Source organism: Schistocerca piceifrons, chromosome 2 (assembly GCF_021461385.2).
Source record: "Schistocerca piceifrons isolate TAMUIC-IGC-003096 chromosome 2, iqSchPice1.1, whole genome shotgun sequence".
Taxonomy (NCBI): domain Eukaryota; kingdom Metazoa; phylum Arthropoda; class Insecta; order Orthoptera; family Acrididae; genus Schistocerca; species Schistocerca piceifrons.
The window spans coordinates 1,105,271,628-1,105,293,830 of record NC_060139.1 but is presented as its reverse complement, the minus strand read 5'-3'; the positions used below and the strand labels follow the sequence as shown (position 1 = coordinate 1,105,293,830).

At 41.5% G+C, this 22,203-nt stretch overlaps 1 protein-coding gene across 3 annotated transcripts in view; it reads right to left on the bottom strand.

Annotated features, from left to right (window-relative positions):
* LOC124776952 (clusterin-associated protein 1) overlaps positions 1 to 22,203 on the bottom strand; it is a 136,477-nt gene that overhangs the window by 36,772 nt on the left and 77,502 nt on the right. For all 3 annotated transcript variants that reach the window (XM_047252181.1, XM_047252182.1, XM_047252184.1), the window contains exon 6: positions 13,101 to 13,251. In XM_047252181.1, coding sequence (XP_047108137.1) covers positions 13,101 to 13,251 — 151 coding nt within the window. The remainder of the gene's footprint in view (positions 1 to 13,100; positions 13,252 to 22,203) is intronic.

Sequence of the window (22,203 nt, the reverse complement as noted above, 5' to 3'; positions counted from 1 at the left end):
CAGTATGGCAAGTTAGCGTCTCAATCTGTTGGTGGAGCTGCTTGAAGTCATGGCTTGGAGATGTTTTGCAGCCACAGAGAAAAAGGTTTTCACAACAACAATGAAAAGAATGTGACAACCAAAAATCTGCAGAGGATTGGAAAACAGTATACTGCTTGACATTTTATTTTATTTTAGTATATAAGCTTATTTTGGCTTTATTGCCAATTCTCTGCATAATGTCCTACTGTGACATAATATATGCTGGAGGTCCCATAATGAAGAAGGCAAAAATCTAATGAACTGCTAGCTGAATCTTGTTTGAAGATGTAAACATCAGCAAATTTTAATAACATATTTTGAAGACTGTGAAAAAATTGCACTTTTCCAGCTTGCAACACAGGCCTTTCGCCAGAAGGCACCAGAAAACCAATGGTAGCATTACGTAAATGCTCCTCTCATGTAGAGCCCATAACCCAGATGTCAACAAGGGGATTTCCTGAATCAACTGTTTTGAATATCATTGATAAATTCCTGGCATAGTCAAGTTCCCAAAAGGTAAGCGATTAAACTGGTACAATCCAAAGGGGACATAGAGTGCCGAGAAAGTCTGAGAAGCTGCATCTGATGGGAATTTAAGGTATGTATCGCACAAGTCAATGTGTGAAAAATGCAGGCTCCCCGATGAATTTGCCAAAACTCCTCTGGCCAAGGAATTGGATATGAATCCGTGTCACAAACTGCAAGTTGACTGCCTGTTTGAAATCACCACCAAGGTACAGGACTTCTGAATCACCACTAAAGGGTTGGCCCACAGACTCAACAAAATAGGAGTAATGAGACCCAGATCCTGACATCACTGTAAGTCACTTGACTTGAGTGTGCATAGAGAAGGGAAGGGGTGACAAAATTAGGCACTGAAGGTTTGAGAGAGATGTGTGCCTTGAAATCTTCGGCCTGGCCCAAGGAATTCTCAAAGATCTGGTTGTATGACCACAATAAGGAATCCAGATCTTCTTCAATTATCTGGAAGCCAAAAACAGAAAAAGTGTCTAACACAAAGATATTTTGTGCCAATGTGTTACTGCCCACATTCTTATAACAAGCAGAGAAGAAAAATTTTGCCCCTCCCCCATAGTATCCCCTCTCCCCTCCCCTGAAGGAATAAACTGTTTACTATAAGAAACAACTTGAACTGACAGCTGTTATAAAGCTGGGCAGCCCACAAGTCATACATATCTACATTAATGAAGCTGAACAGCGTTCCCCTGTCTACTTGAAATTCAGCTGGTTGTCCATCCACTAGCAATGTAAGCAAAATACAGAAGGGTGATACATGAAAGAGGGTCACTTCGCAGACTGCCCCAGAGTCCAGTGATGACCAACCTACAACTTGCCAACTGTCACAAATGGTGGCCAAATGTTCACAAGGAGAGCAATGTCGAGAACTCTAAAAATGCCACGGTCAGGAATTATGATGGCACGATCGACTCAAACTTACCGAGTTCGACACAGGTGAAAAGTCAGCTCCGTGATGTCACTGTACCGGAATCGTCAACTGCATCAGCAAACGATGATTCTGTGGGAGGGAAGGCTACCTGGGGAACACAGTGGGGCACCAGGAGCTGTTTACCATGCACAAGTAATAGCGCCACCTGCCAATTATGAAAAAGGGGGCTATTGCCACCACCGTAAGCTTGTGAAGTGCCACAACCAAGGCAATATAGGCTAAAAAAGGTTGGACAAGGTCAATACCACAGTTTGGACTTAAGGATCAGATGTTAATCAGACAACCACATCCAAAATTAGCGAATCTGCATATGAGTTAGCACATTTGGGACACTCAAAACAACACACTACTGCATAAGCTGCTAACAAATTTCGCCACGCCCAGGGAAGGGCTTCAAATCTTGCCCAACTCCATGTAACCCACCATTTCTGGACAATAATAAGACAGTTCTGTCAATTAGACTGACAATACAGTGCAGCAAGAACTGGTGCAGATAATTATCTCATCTTTCTGCAGGCTCAACAAAACCAGCAAACACCCTCAGTTGCGGGGAAGAGAATTTCACAGCGAGTGCACAGCCCATCACCTGCATGCTTGTTTAGCAATGCCTGTACCTGCTCGTGCTGCTTCTGCTGCTGCTCCTTCTCACCCTGGTGTGTGTATGATCTACTTTTCCGTTTTAACCTATCCCTCTTTCCTACACAAGCTAGGAACTAATGGTTGTGAAAGTTAGGGTAGTTTCTTGTATTTTTATTAAGAATTTCACCTCCTAAATGTAATTAGTTTCTGCTAGCAATTCCATCTTCTAATTTTGCAATTTCCCTCTTTTCATTCATTCATGTACATAGCACGGGACAAATGATTGCTTAAACACCTTGTCTGTGCTGTAGTTCATCAAATTTCATCCTCACAATGCCCACAGGAATAAGATATATAAAATATTTCTAGATTCATCATTTAAAGTTGGTTATATAACTTTCAAAGTATGTTTTCATGGGATAGTTTGCATTTGTCTTCAAGCATCTGCCAGTTCAGTTCTTTCAGGACCTTCATGATACTCTCCCATGGGTTGAACAAACCTGTGACCATTGCTGCCCTTCTCTGTATGCATTCAATATTACCTGTTAGTTCTATCTGGTATGCGTTCTACATAATTGAGCAATTTCTACAATATTCTAGGATGGATTGCATAAATGTTTAGTATGCAGACACCTTTGTAGACTGGCTGAGATTCCCTAGTATTCTACCAATGAACCGCAGTCTGACAGAGACTATGTCATGATTCCATTTCAGGTCCCTACAAAGTGTTACACCCAGGTATTTGTGTGAATGGACTAATTCCAACTGTGATTCACTGATATTACAGTCACAGGAAACTACCTATCTTTCTTGCCCCCCCTCCCCTCACCCCATTTCCTGAAGTGCCCAATTTTGCTTTTCTGAATATTTAATTCTTTGCACCACTTTGACACCTTATCAAAATCTGACTGAATATTTGTGCAGCTGCTTTCAGAAGCTCCTTTATTACAGATAACTGCACTGTCTGTGAAAACTCTCAGGTAGCTATTACTATTGTCCACAAGGTCATTAACTTTTACAGCATTAATATCGAGGGCTGCAACTACACTTTCCACGGACGCACCCCTAAAGTTACTTCTACACGTGTCGATAGCTGTCCTTCTGATATATCTTAATGTATCCTCCCTGCCAAGAAATCTTGATCCATTCATAAATTTCACTTGATACCCCATACGATTAGAATTTTGATAATAAGTGTAGATATGGCACTGAGTCAAATGATTTATGGAAATCAAGGAATACTGCAAACACACGACTACCATGACCTGTGTCTTTCACTATGTCATTGAAAAAATTGCAAGTGGGCTTCATGTGATGTATGTTTCGGAATATGTTCTAGCTGGCATCGAGGAAGTCACTAAACAGGGGCATTGCTAAGAGTTTTGCCACCCTAGGAGACAACTGAAAAATGATGCCTCCCCCTTCCCTCAACCACCACCAGCACAACAATGAAAATCTCTAATTATACTTTTCATCATTAAACTAAGATGACAAGATATCCTCATTTTCTGAGGAAAGTCCTCAATTTTCATGCTTTGTGCTCAATTCAGTTAGAACTGAATGAAGACAACAAACATCCCCAGTTTCTTATTTTTTGTGCTCAATTTTTAAACAAGACAGATAATGTGTTTAAGAAAAGACAATGTAGTTCTTTTCACATGCTGAGAGTCTGAGATACTCAGAGACAGACTTACAGACAGACACCAACTCATTTTTATATCTGAATATGATGAACTGGATTTACCTTTTACTCCTTTTACACATGTTGAAAGAGAAGTACAAAACCTAACTTGTGAATATGTGATCGATTATCCACAGGAAACAACAGTAGAATTAAAAACATCGATAGAACCACTCAATACAACTGGCACTTGACAAATGATCTGCAGAGACACAGACAAATTGAGGGACTGAGGGGGGTATGATATCAGGTCGCAACATAATCGCAAGCCAGTGCACATGTCCCACTCCAGCACTTGACAGAGATGACTTGATTCACATTCGTTTTTGTTTCGTACTCAGTAGCAGCTGCTTTAGTTTTGAAGTAGATAGAAACAATATGTTTACTTTTGTCAAAGTAAGTGAAGACTGATTAAGTAACTGTTCCATATGTTTTTGAAAACTATTCAGTGTTGCAATTTTTCCTTTTTTTTTGCTTATTTGCTCAATGGTTTTGCTATCTGATCTGGTTTTTTTTTTTTTTTTTTTTTTTTTTTTTTTTTTTTTTTTTTTTTTTTTTTAAAAAAAGCTCCTAAAATTTTGCCACCTTGTTTTGCCTAATGGTAAAAATGGCCATGCATTCTGTTTGACATACCTCATTATGTTTAACGTCAGAATATACTCTAAGATTCTACAAGAAATGGATGTCAAGGATACTGAACAGTAGTTCTGTGGATAACTTCATCTGCCCTTTCTTCCAACTGCTGGGCACACTTTTTTGTTCAAGGGATCTATGGTAGGATTTAACTAATTCACAAATGCGGTATAGAATCTGATCAGGATTCCATTTGTTCAGTTTTAACAACACCTGTTTCTCAATGCCCCTAATAGTAATAACTATTTCACACATCTTTTCAGTAAGAGAATTAAATTGAGGCAATAATCCTGGGTTTTCCTTTCTAAAGTGGTTAGTTGAGCATTTTAGTTTTTTGCTTTGTTACATCTATAAACTAACTTCACAAGTCACTGTATGATGTATGGTGGAGTGTACCTCATACCACTACTAGTAATTTCCTTTCCTGTTCCACTTGCAAAGAGAGCAAGGGAAGACTGATGGTCAATATGCCTCCATATGAGCCTTAATTTACCTGATGTCATCTTCATGATTCTTCCACAAAGTGTATATTGGCGGCAGTAGAATCATTTTGCAGTCAGCTTCAAATGACAGTTCCCTAAATTTTCTCAACAGTCTTCCACAAAAAGAATGTCATCTTCCCTCCAGTGATTCCCATTTGCATTCATGACGCACATCAGTAACATTCACCTGATGATCGAACTTACCGGTAACAAATTTAGCAGCACACTACTGAGTTCCAGCGATGTCTCCCTTTAATTGACCTGGTGGTGGGGATACCAAACAGTCAAGCAGTAATCAAAAATGGGTCGCACTAGGTTCTAGATGTGGTCTCCTTTACTGATGAACCACACCTTCCAAAAATTCACCCAATAAACCAAAGTCGACCACTCACCTTTGCTGCTACCATCCTTATGTGCTCGTTCCATTTCATATTGTTGTTGTTGTGGTCTTCAGTCCTGAGACTGGTTTGATGCAGCTCTCCATGCTACTCTATCCTGTGCAAGCTTTTTCATCTCCCAGTACCTACTGCAACCTACATCCTTCTGAATCTGCTTAGTGTATTCATCTCTTGGTCTCCCTCTACGATTTTTACCCTCCACGCTGCCCTCCAATACTAAATTGGTGATCCCTTGATGCCTCAGAACATGTCCTACCAACCGATCCCTTCTTCTGGTCAAGTTGTGCCACAAACTTCTCTTCTCCTCAATCCTATTCAATACTTCCTCATTAGTTATGTGATCTACCCATCTAATCTTCAGCATTCTTCTGTAGCACCACATTTCGAAAGCTTCTATTCTCTTCTTGTCCAAACTATTTATCGTCCATGTTTCACTTCCATACATGGCTACACTCCATACGAATACTTTCAGAAATGACTTCCTGACACTTAAATCAATACTGGATGTTAACAAATTTCTCTTCTTCAGAAACGCTTTCCTTGCCATAGCCAGCCTACATTTTATATCCTCTCTACTTCGACCATCATCAGTTATTTTGCTCCCCAAATAGCAAAACTCCTTTACTACTTTAAGTGTCTCATTTCCTAATCTAATTCCCTCAGCATCACCCGACTTAATTAGACTACATTCCATTATCCTTGTTTTGCTTTTGTTGATGTTCATCTTATATCCTCCTTTCAAGACACTGTCCATTCCATTCAACTGCTCTTCCAAGTCCTTTGCTGTCTCTGACAGAATTACAATGTCATCGGCGAACCTCAAAGTTTTTATTTCTTCTCCATGAATTTTAATACCTACTCCGAATTTTTCTTTTGTTTCCTTTACTGCTTGCTCAATATACAGATTGAACAACATCGGGGAGAGGCTACAACCCTGTCTTACTCCCTTCCCAACCACTGCTTCCCTTTCATGTCCCTCGACTCTTATAACTGCCATCTGGTTTCTGTACAAATTGTAAATAGCCTTTCGCTCCCTGTATTTTACCCCTGCCACCTTTAGAATTTGAAAGAGAGTATTCCAGTCAACATTGTCAAAAGCTTTCTCTAAGTCTACAAATGCTAGAAACGTAGGTTTGCCTTTCCTTAATCTTTCTTCTAATATAAGTCGTAAGGTCAGTATTCCAGTGTTTCTACGGAATCCAAACTGATCTTCCCCGAGGTTGGCTTCTACTAGTTTTTCCATTCGTCTGTAAAGAATTCGTGTTAGTATTTTGCAGCTGTGACTTATTAAGCTGATAGTTCGGTAATTTTCACATCTGTCAACACCTGCTTTCTTTGGGATTGGAATTATTATATTCTTCTTGAAGTCTGAGGGTATTTCGCCTGTTTCATACATCTTGCTCACCAGATGGTAGAGTTTTGTCAGGACTGGCTCTCCCACGGCCGTCAGTAGTTCCAATGGAATATTGTCTACTCCGGGGGCCTTGTTTCGACTCAGGTCTTTCAGTGCTCTGTCAAACTCTTCACGCAGTATCATATCTCCCATTTCATCTTCATCTACATCCTCTTCCATTTCCATAATATTGTCCTCAAGTACATCGCCCTTGTATAGACCCTCTATATACTCCTTCCATCTTTCTGCTTTCCCTTCTTTGCTTAGAACTGGGTTTCCATCTGAGCTCTTGATATTCATACAAGTCGTTCTCTTATCTCCAAAGGTCTCTTTAATTTTCCTGTAGGCGGTATCTATCTTACCCCTAGTGAGATAGGCCTCTATATTATGCCTAGATATTCAATTAAAGTGACTGAATTGTATTTGAACATCACGGGATTGTTTGTCCTCCTCATCCACACCAACTTGCATTTTCAACATTCAGGAGCTAGCTGCCTTTCATCACAACAACTAGAAATAGTCACCTTGTACCCTCCTACTGTCTCTCAACAACAACACCTTCCCTTATACCACAGCATCATCACCAAACAGCTACAGATTGTTGCTCACCCTGTCCATCAATTTCAGTTCTTGTCTCATCTGTGAGACACTAACTTCAGTACCACTAACAGCCTTTACATACTATCGGTATTTCTTTAGGTTTTGTGAAATATCTTTTGACAATATTCTGCTATGACAGTCTTTGTAGAATTCGTGAATTGCTCTGTTGACAGCCAAATGCATTTAATTCAGCATCTCTCCATCTGTAGCCCTGTGCTTTGTTTTGCACCTATCTCTTCAGTGCATGGATAACTATTCCTTTCAACTTGTGCCATAGTTTCTCTACATGCTCCAGTCCTGATCTGAAAGTTTCAGGTTCCTCACAGAAATACAATACTACTATTCTTCATATGGTTTACTAATATATCTTTCTCTGTAGTTTGGTAATCATTTCTGCTAGAACTGCCTCATAGGTCACTGATAGCAGTTTTTGATGTGTACATCATAAAAGGAGGTAAGGTCTCTTTGTTGCCATTAGATACAACACATTTCCATCACGAGTGGCATTCCAAACCATCTGTTCTCGGTGGTTTTCAGGGGAGGCATATAGTAATATTTCACAGGATATCTTTTCATGCCTACCACTAACAAAACTGTAATCATCCCAATTGATTATTGGATGGTTAACGTCTCCTTCAATAAATGCACTGTGATTGGCAATTTCTGCACTAGTGAACTGAGGCTTTCAATCACATCAAGAGTTGAGTCTGGTGGTCGATAGAAAAATCTCTCTATAATTTTATGCCCGCTAGTGATACTCAGTCTTGCCCAAACAATCTTGGATGCTGCTTCAATTTCTGTCTCAGTAGATTTGAGTTACTTGTCTTCTATGACGGGTACACTATCTCTTTTTCCCATTTGCCTATTGTTAAATATATACTTAAATTTTCCCCGAAAATCTCAATGCTGTCATCTTTAATTTTAATCAGATTTCTGTTCACTGCTTTTTACAAATGCTTCAAGCTCAAGCACTTTGTTGTGAATACTTGATCAGTTAACTGCTAGGATTTTAATACTTTAACCTGTGTGGGACAGTTCTTTGGATATTACACTGATCCTTCTGGGCCTCATTATGTGGACTGGATGGATAATCACGAAATCGTTTCGTGCACACTACACACAGTCAGCTACCTGAGTAGCAGCCTCTGCTGTGCAGTAAACACCTAACCCACCTAGGGGGACCCTCAAGTTCTCAACCCAATGTTGCAAGTCCAGGAAGTCGCAGCCTAGTTCATCGTGGATCATTATCGGCCTCTGATTCAAGCCTTCCAGTTGACTCGGAATCAAGAGGGTCTCAGTTCTGGGAACAATGCTGCAAATTTTGAGCTTTGTTTGAACTCTGTGAGCAAGGCTTGTATTCTCAACCTCCTCTGGTAGCTGCTGGAATGATCCAAATATGACCTTTGATCCCAGACAACAGGCACAGTTTGCTCCAAAGTGTGCCAAATCTTGCAGTTGGTTGCATCCTGACCTCTCAATGGCTGCCAGAATAGTCTCTTCAACAAGCTGAATGAGGCTGCCAGTCACATGCACTCAGTGCCTGAGTGCACATGGAATTCCTTTCCATCCACTGCTGCCATTTCTCTAAGGGGGGGGGGGGGGGGGGATCTCATTATTCACCATATGTCTGAACTGCTGATGATTAATAGACAACTACCCTTTGGTTTTTGCCTCCCCTTGACATGAGACGCAGCATGTTTCCCAACAGATAAAGTGAGACACAGTGGCTCAGTTTCAGATTCAGTGGAAGAGAGCACATTTAACTTGTTGGTTTGGGGGGGATGGGTGTAACATCCACAGCTGACAGCTACTGCTGTATATGTATGACTATCTGTCAAACTTTCAGTTTAAGGCATGAGAGTCATATGTGCAGAGTGTATTGTATAGCTTCCTAATTTAGTATTATAAATTAAATTAGTTTTATAATATGACTGTATGAATGTTATATGTATTATCATATATTTATTATTTTAGCTTTATCTTCCTGTACCCATTACTTAATACCTAAACTGACTTGTGTTATCTAAGGCACAAAACGCTATTGTAGGTATGTGGACCAATAACACTACAATACAGAACAATATTTGCTGAAGCCTTGGTCATCTGCAGGTCATGTAAGACTGATACATTCAAAACTATGTACCTCAGTACAAAAGGCATCATACAACAAAAATAATATGTACCAGAAACCTCATTAAAAACTTCACCAACATTAAAATGCAGTAAATTATGATGTCTCCATATACACTGTTATGAGAATATAACCATCTTTATATTGTAATTGAACTTATGGACGAAGCTCATTGTATAAGAAAATACTGAACGGCTAATAAAGATTACTATTCTTATTATTCTTAAAACTTTCAATGCCACCAATACTCTCAATAGCTTCTCAGCGAACAATAGCCATGTTAAGCTACCCCACACTATGGCTAAATTTATAATCCTTTATAAGGAAAAATTCAAAATACTAAGACTGCTACGGTCGCAGGTTCGAATCCTGCCTCGGGCATGGATGTGTGTGATGTCCTTAGGTTAGTTAGGTTTAAGTAGTTCTGAGTTCTAGGGGACTGATGACCTAAGATGTTAAGTCCCATGGTGCTCAGAGCCATTTTTTCAAAATACTAAATGGAAAAACACAAGGACCATCCAGGACAGCATGGGAAGCAATGCCTTTCACCTTATTTTATTTTTCTCCTGGGCCCTAGTACTGATTTTAGTATTATCAATCATTGTGTAAACAGTAGCATGTGAACGCCGAACGCGCTCGAAATGACCCATCTCTCTGAGTCGTTCAAAATAGTTGCCTGTGTAGCAACCCAATCAAGACCGGCAGCACAACTGAAGACAGCCATGGTTATATGCTAAGTGATCAAAAGTGTCCAAACATCTGGCTGAAAATGACTTACAAGTTTGTGGCGCCCTTCATCAGTAATGCTGGAATTCAGTATGGTGTTGTTCCACCCTTAGCTTTGATGATAGCTTCCACTCTCGCAGGCATACGTTCAATCAGGTGCTGGAAGGTTTCTTGGGAAATGGCAGCCCGTTCTTCACGGAGTGCTACAATGAGGAGAGGTATCGATGTCGGTCAGTGAGGTCTGGCACAAAGTCGGCGAACCAAAACATCCCAAAGGTTTTCTACAGGACTCTGTGCAGGCCAATCCATTACAGGGATATTATTGTCATGTAACCACTCCACCACAGGCTGCGCATTATGAATAGATGCTCGATCATGTTAAAAGATGCAGTCGCCCTCCCTGAATTGCTCTTCAACAGTGGGATGCAAGAAGGTGCTTAAAACATCAACATAGGCCTGTGCTTTGATAGTGCCACGCAAAACAACAAGGGGTGCAAGCCCCTCCATGAAAAACACAATCACCCCATAACATCACCGCCTCTGAATTTTACTGTTGGCACTACACACACTGGCAGATGACATTCACCGGGCATCCCACACCCTGTCATTGTGTACCACGATTCATCACTCTGTACAATGTTTGTCACCTGTTCAACTGTCCAATGTTTACACTCCTTACACCAAGCGAAGTGCCGTTTGGCATTTACTGGTACGATGTGTGGATTACGAGCAGCCACTTGACCACGAATCCGAGTTTTCTCACCTTCTGCCTAACTGTCATAGTACCTGCAGTGGATCCTGATGCAGTTTGGAATTCCTGTGAGGTGGTCTGGATAGATGTCTGCATATTACACATTGTGACCCTCTTCAACTGTCGGCTATCTCTACGAGTCAACAGAAGAGGTCGGCCTGTACGCTTTTGTGCTGTACGTGTCCCTTCACATTTCTGCTTCACTATCACATCAGAAACAGTGGACCTAGGGATGTTTAGGAGTGTGAAACTCTTACATACAGACATATGTCATAAGTGACATCCAATCACCTGACCACATTCAAAGTCTGTGAGTTCCACAGAGCAGCCCATTCTGCTCTTCCACTATGTCTAATGGCTACTGCGGTCGCTGATAAGGAGTACCTGGCAGCAGGTGGCAGCACACTGCACCTAATATGAAAAAAATATGTTTTTGGGGGTGTCAGGATACTTTTGATCACATAGTGTATATACTCGGTATTATTAAAACTGCAAACTTATCAGCAGCGGAAACTGTATGCCCTGAAATCTGACCACAAGTATGCAAACTACACTACTATATGGCCCAGAGTTGCACATGCACAAATCGTGGGCTGCGACACATAAATGCACAGGGGTGCCTCACACAGAGGGCATCCCAGGGTGCTCCTGAGAGCTACAATGCCAAGAATCACTTCTCTGTCTTGGTCATCTGCAGCTCATGTACGACCTGATAAATTCAAAACTAAAGAATGTCTGGCTGCTGAGGCCAGACTGCCTGGACAGTGGTAATGTGTGAGAAAGTTGTGCTTGTGTCAATAAGTGTCTGTTTTCTACTTCGGAAGAAAGCCCTCTTGGCCAAAAGCCTAAATGTACAGCAGTCTTCTGATTGTGCCTGTCTGCAACCCAATGTCTCCTTTATATGGTGAGTAGCAGTTTACCCTTTTCACAATATTGTTGTTATTCCATCCTGGACTTTACTTAGTTCTCATAGCACACAGACAAACCTGATTCTGGGATAAAATTGGTGTACTCATTTCAACATTAAGGAACCTGCGGCAGATAAACAACAACTAAAGTATTTAGCTCAAGTGCAGAAACAGCAACTCTTCCAAAGCACCATATTTTCTGCTAATTTTATTACTTTAATCTCAATCTTAGAATGCACAAATAGTCTGCCGTAGCTCAATGACACAGAACTGGACATACGAGGTGTGACAATAAAGTAATGAGACTGATTTTCTTTGCAAGATGTGGCAACCCTGCAGGGTTGCATAGGCACAATATCTTTGACCTCGGTCTATAAGCTGCATCTAGTCCAAGCAGCACATCGATGCAACAGCTCAGTCGTGAGTTGTGCAGTAATAAGTTAACACGTGTTTGTGTCTCTCGTCACGGAAATGGAACCGCATAATATTGTACAATGGCATGCCATTTCTTTTTGCATTAAACTAGGTGAAAATGCGATGACAACTTACGGTAAACTTCAGAAGGCTTTTGGAGAGGAGGTTATGTCACGAGCTCAAGTTTTTCGTCGGTATAAAATGTTTAGTGAAGGCACAACAAATGTTGAAGACGAAGACCGCAGTGGACGACCATCAACCTCACGGACGGATGTCAACTTGGCCAGGGCGTGTGAACTCGTACGATCTGATTGAAGATTATCCGTGAAAATGATTGCAGAAGAACTGAACATAAATTGAGAAACGGTTTGTTTAATAATAACTAAAGATATTGGTATGAGAAAGATTTGTGCAAAAATGGTCCCCAAAAATCTCACACCACAACAGCAAGAAACCCGGAAAAATGTGGCAGCCGATCTGTTATTGCAAATGGAAATCAACCCAGAATTGCTGAGCCATGTTATCACTGGTGATGAAAGTTGGTTTTTTCAGTACGATCCAGAGACAAAATACCAAAGTTCGCAATGGTGCCCAAAGGGATCATCCAGACCAAAAAAAGCTCACATGTCAAAGTCAAAAGTGAAATTCATGCTTGTGTGTGTCTTTGATTCGTAGGGAATTGTTCATAAAGAGTGGGTGCCTCCACGACAAACAGTTAACCAATATTACTACAAAGAAATTTCAGAAAGACTTCGTAAAAGAGTTCAGTCAGGAGGGTGAATTCTAGTGACATGAATGGTGACAAGTTCATAAATTCCTTTAACAATTTTTCTTAATATGCTATGAACAGAACATTGGATGTTGCCAGTGTATGTAGCTCTTCAACAGACACATTTTTTATCTACACATTTGTACCTGTTGCTCTTCCATGCGTTCCTGTTCTGCAAGCTCAGCATCTTCTTGTTGCTGTTCCAAATAGGCTAAGCTGCGAAACCGTACCACATAGTCTGTATAGAGGTCGCGCAGCACTGCCTCTAAGTGTTCAAACTCCTCCATGAAAGCAGGTCTGTAGTGAACAGAACAATAATGTTGGTAACAGTCGGATAAGAAAAGAACAAACATGGTAGCAAGCAATGTAAGTAGCTGATCAATGTCACTCCATAGAGGAAATCTTGTCATTCACAAGAGGAATGATCACGCAGGAGACATTAAATCAATCCACAAGATATGAGAGGTACACTTATCAGCCACTGCTGACAATTATCACAGAGAAATAGACTTCTCCCGCATATCCTACTTAGCCACCGGCATTATACGATTCTTTTCAGTATAAAGGTTATTATCCTCCACAAGTCAGTGTCTTGCCAGTATGGTACTCCACAGTTACATAAAATTGTCAGAACAGCGGAGAAACAGTGCACAAAATACAAGCAGCCTACAAGACTGAGACAACCTAATAAATAGGCCACTGTGAATCACAGCCTGTTGCTAAAGACACATCACAGACTATGATGGTGATGACAAAGCCATTGCATTTCTAGGATTCAACAATCAATAAATCATGGTAACCCTTCTCTATCAAAAATCAGGATACAGTTTTTACATCTCTCTAGACCATATTCCCTAAAGAAGAGAAGAGCCAGCCTTCACAAAACAATGATTAATGTGAAATTAACATTGCAGAGTGAAGGTCCAGAAATAAGATGGCCTGGGGAACTTGCAGGGGCTGGACACAACAACATCAAATAAAATGTGATGTAATAAAGCAAATTTGGTCTGTAACATCTGATCATTTGCTGCAACACGTAAAAGGAATAAGGAAATCTAAAACTTTTTGGTAATTGCCTATGGCATAGAGCAGGAAATTGGAGATTTCCATGTACTGAATAATAATTAAAAAATGTATTTTACCAGCCACCTTTTCTATAACTTACCTGAATACATAGTTTCTGGGATTGCTAATCCTCTTTGTCAATCTAACAAACAACTGGCACGGTGAGTAAGCATCAGCATAGAGCACTAAACATACACTCCTGGAAATGGAAAAAAGAACACATTGACACCGGTGTGTCAGACCCACCATACTTGCTCCGGACACTGCGAGAGGGCTGTACAAGCAATGATCACACTCACGGCACAGCGGACACACCAGGAACCGCGGTGTTGGCCGTCGAATGGCACTAGCTGCGCAGCATTTGTGCACCACCGCCGTCAGTGTCAGCCAGTTTGCCGTGGCATACGGAGCTCCATCGCAGTCTTTAACACTGGTAGCATGTCGTGACAGCGTGGACGTGAACCGTATGTGCAGTTGACGGACTTTGAGCGAGGGCGTATAGTGGGCATGCGGGAGGCCGGGTGGACGTACTGCCGAATTGCTCAACACGTGGGGCGTGAGGTCTCCACAGTACATCGATGTTGTCGCCAGTGGTCGGCGGAAGGTGCACGTGCCCGTCGACCTGGGACCGGACCGCAGCGACGCACGGATGCACGCCAAGACCGTAGGATCCTACGCAGTGTCGTAGGGGACCGCACCGCCACTTCCCAGCAAAGTAGGGACACTGTTGCTCCTGGGGTATCGGCGAGGACCATTCGCAACCGTCTCCATGAAGCTGGGCTACGGTCCCGCACACCGTTAGGCCGTCTTCTGCTCACGCCCCAACATCGTGCAGCCCGCCTCCAGTGGTGTCGTGACAGGCGTGAATGGAGGGACGAATGGAGACGTGTCGTCTTCAGCGATGAGAGTCGCTTCTGCCTTGGTGCCAATGATGGTCGTATGCGTGTTTGGCGCCGTGCAGGTGAGCGCCACAATCAGGACTGCATACGACTGAGGCACACAGGGCCAACACCCGGCATCATGGTGTGGGGAGCGATCTCCTACACTGGCCGTACACCACTGGTGATCATCGAGGGGACACTGAATAGTGCACGGTACATCCAAACCGTCATCGAACCCATCGTTCTACCATTCCTAGACCGGCAAGGGAACTTGCTGTTCCAACAGGACAATGCACGTCCGCATGTATCCTGTGCCACCCAACGTGCTCTAGAAGGTGTAAGTCAAATACCCTGGCCAGCAAGATCTCCGGATCTGTCCCCCATTGAGCATGTTTGGGTCTGGATGAAGCGTCGTCTCACGCGGTCTGCACGTCCAGCACGAACGCAGGTCCAACTGAGGCGCCAGGTGGAAATGGCATGGCTAGCCGTTCCACAGGACTACATCCAGCATCTCTACGATCGTCTCCATGGGAGAATAGCAGCCTGCATTGCTGCGAAAGGTGGATATACACTGTACTAGTGCTGACATTGTGCATGCTCTGTTGCCTGTGTCTATGTGCCTGTGGTTCTGTCAGTGTGATCATGTGATGTATCTGACCCCAGGAATGTGTCAATAATGTTTCCCCTTCCTGGGACAATGAATTCACGGTGTTCTTATTTCAATTTCCAGGAGTGTATAATTCATAAGAAGGTATTTTAGTTAATACATAATAATTAGGAACCCTCAAAAAGAGACTAAGCATCAGCATAGAGCACTAACATAAATTCATAAGAAGGTAATTCAGTTAATACATAATAATTAGTAACCCTCAAAAGTTATTATGATCCATAATTGCCTGCAGTTGTCAACTCCTTTGTTTATTTTTAGTGCTGTTGTACAATTTCAGTTTAAGGCAATTTAAATTACACTAAAAGCAAATTATGACATGGTGTATATGTGGAGAAGGAAAAAAAATTCCCAGATTTTTCACAAATTTCCTGATTAAAAATATGTTTTTCCCTGGGTGAAATTACTTATTCTTCCAGGTTAAAGTACACTTTCTCCGCATCAAGTGACAGTATTCTTTCCCTCAGAACTGTGAAACTTATCAGCCCTTCGAATGGTAAAGGTTCACCGGCACAGACCTTCCCGGCACTATAGGAAATCAAAGCCAACAAAAAAATAATACATTTTGGAAAGATATTTGATGTGCAGCAATATATACACTGCATATTTTCGTATTACAAAAGTACAGGGTGTTTATAAATGAATATTGGGGTGTTAATGCTTTATAATATTTATTACATTAAACTTACAGATATAAATGATATGTCAAATGAAAGAGCAGCTCAAACAATTGTGTTTGGCACCAGTGCGCATGTGCAGTGTGCAATGTTTCCGCTGCAATCCACTAAATAGCGGTAGTGGTGAAGATGGCGACTAGTGAACAGAAAGCATTTTGTGTTTTGCAGTTTGCAGAGACCAAATCTGTAGTTACTGTGCAATGTGCATTCCAGCTGAAGTTCAATTGTGAGCCTCCAAGTGATAATAACATTCGTAGATGGTATCATCAATTTCAAGATACCAGCTGTCTTTGTAAAGGGAAGAGCACAGGACAACCAAGAGTTAGTGAAGAGACTGTTGAGCGAGTGAGAGAGTCGTTCACTGATAGCCGAAATAAATTAGTCCGGAAGGCTAGTCATGAATTACAGGTTCCGTGTCGACTGTTTGGAAAGTTTTAAGAAAACGCAGACAATTATGTCTTTACCATTTACAGTTATTACAGGCTCTAAAGCCAGCAGACCTGTATTACATGCCAACTTCGCAAACAAAATGTTATTTAATGATGATGAAGATTTTTCTGGATCATGTAGTCTTCAGTGATGAATCGACTTTTCACATTAGTGGACATGTTAACACTCACAATGTGCACATCTGGGAGTCATAAAATCCTCACGAGGTGGTACAAATGCAGTGAGATTCCCTAAAGTGACTGTTTTTTGTGCCGTATCCCAGTGGAAAGTTTATGGGCCTTTCTTTTTTAGTGAACCTTCTGTAACTGGCACTTCTTACCTTGGTACATTAGGCAATGGCTCTTCCCTCAGTTGGAAGAAGATGAGCCAGAGAACTTCATTTTCCAGCAAGATGGTGCAACACCTCACTGGCATAGCGAAGTACACGATTGGTTGAACTTCACTGTACCCAAGCATTAGATAGGCCGTAAGGGGCCCAATGACAGGGCTTGCTTTGCATGGCCTCCACATTCAATCGACCTTCGTGCAATTTTTTCCTTTGGGGCTTCATTAAGGATTGTGCGTACATGCCTCCACTACCAGCAGACCTGCCTGAATTAAGAAACCAGATTGAAGCAGCTGTTGCTACAATCACTGAAGACACACTGATCAACGTTAGGGAAGAACTCAGCTATAGACTTAATGTATGCCGTGTGACAAATAGTGCTCACATTGAACTTTTATAAGGTTCTTGGGAAAACTGTTTGAGCTGCTCTCTCATTTGACATATTATTTATAACTGTAAGCTTAATAAAATAAATATTATAAAGCATTAAAACTCCGATATTCATTTATAAACACCCTGTATAAATACGAATTCCACCAAACACAGCACGTTAGTTTCCAAAGCACTGAAATCAAGACTGTGATGTGTTTCTGTAACCAATTGTAGCTCATGTTACATTATCTCACCAGCCAATGACAGCAGATGTTCAGAGCATAAGACACTTGATGTAGTCAGCCAATAGTAATATCACAGATATGTAGCGGGACTTTGAATTTTGCCGCGCTACACTCGTTCCCTCAGATAAAAAATATCCCGTCACAGCGGTATGGGTGCTCGACGGCAGAGAAAATACTAAAATTGTAACTCTTTTTTTTGTTTTCTATTCGTGGCACGTAATACAGGTGTGCTGGCTTTAGAGCCTGTAATTGTCTCTTGATAGCCAAAGCTTAAGGCAGACGTGATCTGATGCTGTCGTAAAAAACTTATTAGCCAGTCTTGATCTGATTTTAATGTGTAGACATATTGTGGAAGTTGTTAAGAAATTCGGAGGATGGAAGTAGCAAAGTAAATTAAATTGCATACAGTATCAAGATGATTTTAATTGGTATAAAGTAGTGATTCCTGGACAATTGCAAGATTTCGGAGCAGACTTTTCACGCAGAATTGAAGGAGATTTTTGAAGACCTGGATGCCGCACGAAAGAAGACATGTTAACCTGGTAAAGAATGAACTCTAAGCTACGCCATTTCCCCCTGTCAGTTACATTTTGTTGTTCTCTGTTCTTTTTCAAAAATTTTTGTAGTGGAAATTGGTTTAACTTTTGCTCAAAAACGCCACAAGGACCACCCCAACAATAGCTTTTCCGAATAACGAAGTCCGATAGCTTTTCTGTAATACAAAGTCCAATTTGCTTTTCATTCTTTCCCTTTTTCACGGTCTCTCTTCTCCATTTATTTTTTTATTAACCACTACAGATAAGTAGCACAAACACATAAATAGGAAAAGTTCACAGTTTAAATTAATATACATATAGTATAGCTACAAGAAAAGTTATGGTTTCATGCACAATATTGGTCTTTTTTAGCATATGTCACCCCTTGAAGACCTATCAAACACAAAAGTGCTGGTAAAGTTTGAAATAAGCATCAATGGCTGGTCTTCTGGGCCCAAAATTTTTCTATGTTGCTGGTCCTCAAAGTGTTATGGTTTGAATGAGAGTCAAAGACTCTATGATCTAAGAAATTCATTGCACCGCCTCATGCGTAACATAATTCATCTTGTGCAAAAGGAAATTTACTTTGAAAGCAATGCTTCTTAAACCATTCACAAATTTTCCCGTGACCTGTTAGAAAGAGGTTCATTTGAGCAGTTGCCAGAGAGTGCCAGAAGACAGGCGCATGAGCATGTGCAGCTATGATGATGTAAAAAACGCACACTTGGTGTTTACTCTGCTCGTACACCTTTCATCGCATTTCTGTTTGGAATTTCGTAAGTAGATGGACATCACACGACCATGGGTAGCAGTGTTATGAAGCATTTCCAATCAAGTTTACATCCACATAGCACTGCAAAAAGCTAAAAAAAATTTGTTTGTATACACCTGAAATAAGAACAATAAGGTTCTCATGACTTTATCAAACTGTATAAAAACTAACAAGATTACTAGTGAAACCTAGAAACTGTATAACTGGTAGTTTATATTCTACTCCAGAAGTGTCATTGTATTGTATTTGGCAACTCGATCAAATCATTTCAGCCATTTCATTGGGCTCACCAGCATCAATGGAAAACACTGATTGCTGCCTCTGCTGAGGAAAGGCGTGCGTGGACTTTGGAAGAAATGATGAAGTACAAGAGCAGGTGCGGTTGTCGATCCATCGGCGGCCCACTGAATTCTATGAAACAGGAATTCATCACCTCGTCTCCCAGTGGGATAAATTCTTAGCACGTGTAGTGATTAGTTTTGAATGGAACCATCCTATGGCCCTGTTGTGGCAGGTATTTGGTTTTCATTTGACTGTCCCTCATAGAAGTACTCCTATCCCAAAACAGTTAGCATTGGTGTGAAGTTCTGCCTAGGCATTCTTGTCATACAATACTAGAAGTGGAGAAGATGTTAACACATATTTAAGGACAAGGAAAAATATTTCCTGTGCCTCATTCTGGGAAAATTGACCTGTCCGCAGTTGTTCTTGTAAGGGATGTGCCTGGGTACAGAAGTCCTTTATGTATCGCCATAGTATGAGGAAATTTTTCACGTCATGAATTATCTGAGGAGTCGAAAAATCTGTGACTGCTCTTATTTTGTGTCCTCTTATGCTCTTATTTTCTCTTGATCAGGACTGACTTCATCACTATTTACTAGATGCCTCAAGGTTCTTATTTCTTGGGTGATGAAGAGGCACCTCTTTGGCTTCAGGTGGAGACCTGCAGTCTAAACACACTTCAACTCGGTTATCATGTTGCTTAGATGTTCTTCAAATGTATTTGTGGGGAAAAAACGCTTATATCATCCAGACAGCAAAGTAAAATGTGTCAAAGCAGGTTGTCCATCATATGTTCAAAGATGGATAAAGCTTTACATAGTCTAGATGATGTAATTTTGAGATCATAGTGGCCATCAGGAGTTATGAAACCCATCTTTCTCTGGTCAGCAGATCAACCTCGATTTGGTAGTAGCCTGTTTTCATGTCCATTGTAGAAAAATACTTTGCTCCTTTCAAGCAGTCCGAGGTGTCGTCAGTGCTTGGCAGTGGATGAACATATTTTTTATTTTTTTATTTTATTCATTCATTGGTAGTCAATGCAGAAATGGCATGTATTCTCCTTATTCTGCACAAGGACTACAGACTAGGACCAAAGACTCTCTGAAGGTTCGATGATGTCAACTTGCAGCATCCTCCCAGAGTATCTGTCATTCAGCTGGAGACTCTGTATCAATGCTGGCTAGTTGGTAGATGGTCCCCAGTGTTTGTATTTGTCTTATCATGAGCCACTTGGCTCTGAAAATGGAGAGCAGAATGGCTACTACTTGGTGACATTGTTCCTGGCTCCAGTTATTCTGCATTGACAGTTCAGTAGTAGCTTCCTTCCCTGCATTGTCTGGAGTGGTAGTTGAGCACAATTATTTGTTGATGACACTAAGCTACTGTCAATGCTCATCACAGTGAAGAGGATGTAACATAACAACCAAAATGTGAGGTTCCACCAATGCCGCCATATAGAGGGGCAGTGGCAAGATCTAGTTCCAGAGTTCTGTAAGTTGCCTCGCATGAGGACTTCTGAAACTGTGGGTCAGTTTTCCCAGGAAAGAGAGCAATGTCATGAGTTCTGGTGCCACCAGTGTGGCGTAGTGGCTAGTGTAACTGGCTGGTGTGCTGTAGGTTGCTTGTTCAAACCTGACCACTAGCCATTATATGTTATTTTTCATTTCTGGTAGATTTTTGAAATATCTTATATTTATAATATTTGTATCTCTGGAATATTCTGTGTCTGTATAAATAACTTCATTCTCCGTCTGGGAGACCAGTTATCTTGTGAATGTACCTTGGTTGTCTTAATAATTGTGCCTTCACTGCAAAGTGTGTTACTTCACTGATCCAGCTTTCGGATTTGGACTTGGAGGTTACAACTCAGTGTTGTTTGGTGGAGATGCTGGGTACTTCAAAACTTTTATACCACAGTGGATCCAGTTAGCCAAAGTAAAAGCCCTTGACTACTTGGGCAGGAGCCAGAATTCATACATTCAGGGCACCAATTGATTCCAAGCCAGTAGTAAGTCAGCTGCACATCAAGTTAGAACAGGTCCGAGGTATCCCTGCCTGTCGTACGAGGCGACTTGAACGAGTCTCACACTTTTCGGCCCTGTAAGTTCAGGTCCCATTTTATGGTTTGACCTGCCACTTACCAAATTCTACAGAAATGTGGGCCACATAGGGAAGGACGCCTTATGTGGTGCACGAGTTATCCCAAGTGCCCTTTGATTCGATCTCCTGAACCTCTTGTCACGGATTTGCGTCTCCATCTGCAATTCAACTATTTGGGTGAGGACACTTTCCGGGGTATCGAGACAAATAAATAATAACACCTACGCTGTCCTTCTGATTTTCCTTTATTTTGTCGCTACAGCATTGAAACTGGTAGCGACAAAATAAAATAAAATAAAATCGTAAGGATGGCTGTTGGCGTTTTTATTTATTTGACACGATAATAAATGGCCATTGTCCCAGAGACCTCCTGCTTAAAGGATGGACATACAAAAGCTTTCCGGGGTATGTCATCTTCTTCCATTGTCTCCTGTGCTCTTTTTCCCATGACAGTATTGGATTTCTCTGCACCCATTATCCAGGGTGATTCATTGTGCGCCTCCTCCCACTTGTATCAACTGCAGAGAGCAGCACTCCTCTTGCTCATCAGACTGCACAGTACTCCAAAAGGAGCAGAAAGTAATTAAAGTACAAGACCCTGGACCAGTTGACTTACCAAGAGGCTAAACTTAAATCTGAACAATTACAACCCATTCGGTTGACGTCCACATACGTTGCAGCTACATTACCATCGCCATCTCGAGTAACAGTCATACTACACTCTGTGCCATGAACAGTGGACCATCCGGGCCTCCAGAATACATCCGCCCCTTGGTGGTAGGGAGCAAAATCTCCTTCCTTTGCTCCCAAAGCACCAACTTCGGGAGCGCCCCCCCCGCCCCACCACCACCACATGCAGGGGATATCTGTCCCCTTC